Raw genomic sequence first — 1,875 nt, 5'->3', positions numbered from 1 at the left:
GGCTGTGGTCTGAGCGGCGATGGCCCTGCTCTCTCCTTGCAGGTTATCTTTCTGTCCAAGGCGAGGGATGCCATGCAGTCCTTCATGATGCCCTTCTATCTGATGAAGGACTGTGAGATCAAGCAGCCTGTGTTTGGGGCAAACTACATCAAAGGGACAGTGAAGGCCGAAGCAGGAGGTGGGTGACGACGGGGCTCTGGGCTCCTGAGTAGCTTCCAAGACCAGCCTTTGGGCTGCCAGCCATTCAGCGGGGGGCTGAAGTTGCCAAGAGCTGAGAAATGCTGGCATTCAGGATGACAGCTCAGATCAGAGAGAGAGCGAGTGAAGGCAGCTCAACGACTGCAGACCCAGTGAAAACGCTCATTGTGACCTGGGGCGTGTGTCAGACGTTAGGTGTGGGAGGGAGCCGTGTCAGGTGCGCGGGAGGCAGGGGCCTTTTCCCTCAAGCCTGTCTCTCACGCCCAGCCTGCTTGCAAGCAGGCTCTTGGCAGACCCCAGAGACCCCGGCGCCATTCTCACTTTCCCCCACACTCAGCCCGGCCTGAGCCTTGCTGAGCTCACAGTTCCCCTTTGGACAGAAGCCAGGCTGGAGGTGCAGGGGTTTGTTCTCAGCACCACCACCTCCTCCCCTGGGAATGAGAGATCTGCTCTGAACTTGAATCAGCTGTTGCTGCTTTATTGGGGGCGGGAGGCCCCAGTGCAGCTGTGCTTACAGGACTGCGCAGGAAGTGCACGGGGTCGGCCTGGTCGCAGCGCTGGCTTGCGATGTGTGTGGCAGGCCATTGGATGGGGCCTGGAGAGGACGTATAGCCATCTCTTCAGATGGAACGCTCTTCTCCTGAGCTGTTGATGCGCTGTTCTCTTCTCAGGTGGCTGGGAAGGCTCTGCATCCTACAAGCTGACCTTTATGTCTGGGGGCGCCATCGAATTTGGACAGCGGATGTTACAGGTGGCATCTCAAGGTACCGAGGCTCTCAGAATCCGGGGCTGAGGACACGTGGAATGTGTGTGCTATTTTGTTCATTTGGGTTTGTTTCCTTTTAGTTCTGCTTTTTAAGCAGTCAGGAGGTGAATTCCTGGGCCCCGGGCTGCCCAGGGCTGGGAGTTGGGAAGGGGAAAATGAAAGTGTTAGTCACTCAGTCCTTTCTGACTCTTTGCAACTCCCTGGACTGTAGCCCGCCAGGCTCCTCTGTCTATGGAATTTTCCAGACAAGAGTACTAGAGTGGGTAACCATTGCTTTCTCCAGCGGATCTTCCGACCTAGCATCGTAGGCAGATTCTTTCCTGTCTCAGCCACCAAGGCGATGGGGAGGAAACCTGTAATTAACATCACCGCCCTGTACCCCAAAGGCTGAGGTTCCTTTGCCTGGAGCAGGTATAGGACAATTTGCCAGAGCCATTCTGCCTCCAGGACATTTGGCCTCACAGAAACAAACCCAGCCTTTGTGCTCCTGTGAGGCAACCTGTGAAGTCCCCAAGGGCTGTGTTCCGCAGACCTCCTCACCTTGGCCCCAGGCTCCCCCAGCTCTGTTCTTGCCCCTCCCTGAGCCTCCTTCCTCCCATCCCTCCCTCCACCCCATGCCCTCCGCCCCATCTCTTCTGCCCCAGCTCTGACCTCTGTCCCCACCCAGACCTCTGGCCCTGTCCCTGCCCGAGGCAGCCTCGAACGGGGAGGGCTGAGGCGCGTGGGACCCTGCAGCTCCCCGCGCCCGAGGCCGGAGACACTCACTTCTCTCTCCCCTTGTACTGTAGCCTCCCGAGGCGAAGCCCCCAGCGGAGCCTATGGTTACTCTTACATGCCCAGTGGGGCCTATGTCTTCCCCCCGCCAGTCGCCAATGGAATGTACCCCTGCCCTCCTGGCTACCCCTACCCAC

The 1,875-nt window shown here is 58.5% G+C and overlaps 1 protein-coding gene across 2 annotated transcripts in view; it reads left to right on the top strand.

Annotated features, from left to right (window-relative positions):
* WBP2 (WW domain binding protein 2) overlaps nucleotides 1-1,875 on the top strand; it is a 7,819-nt gene that overhangs the window by 3,803 nt on the left and 2,141 nt on the right. The window contains exons 3-5 of one of the 2 annotated variants that reach the window (XM_010856183.1): nucleotides 43-178; nucleotides 870-962; nucleotides 1,753-1,875. In XM_010856183.1, coding sequence (XP_010854485.1) covers nucleotides 43-178; nucleotides 870-962; nucleotides 1,753-1,875 — 352 coding nt within the window. The remainder of the gene's footprint in view (nucleotides 1-42; nucleotides 179-869; nucleotides 963-1,752) is intronic. The other variant, XM_010856182.1, reaches the window with a different exon arrangement.

This window comes from Bison bison, unplaced genomic scaffold (genome assembly GCF_000754665.1).
Source record: "Bison bison bison isolate TAMUID 2011002044 unplaced genomic scaffold, Bison_UMD1.0 scf7180017864371, whole genome shotgun sequence".
Classification (NCBI taxonomy): Eukaryota; Metazoa; Chordata; class Mammalia; order Artiodactyla; family Bovidae; genus Bison; species Bison bison.
This window is presented reverse-complemented; position numbering and strand designations above follow the sequence as displayed.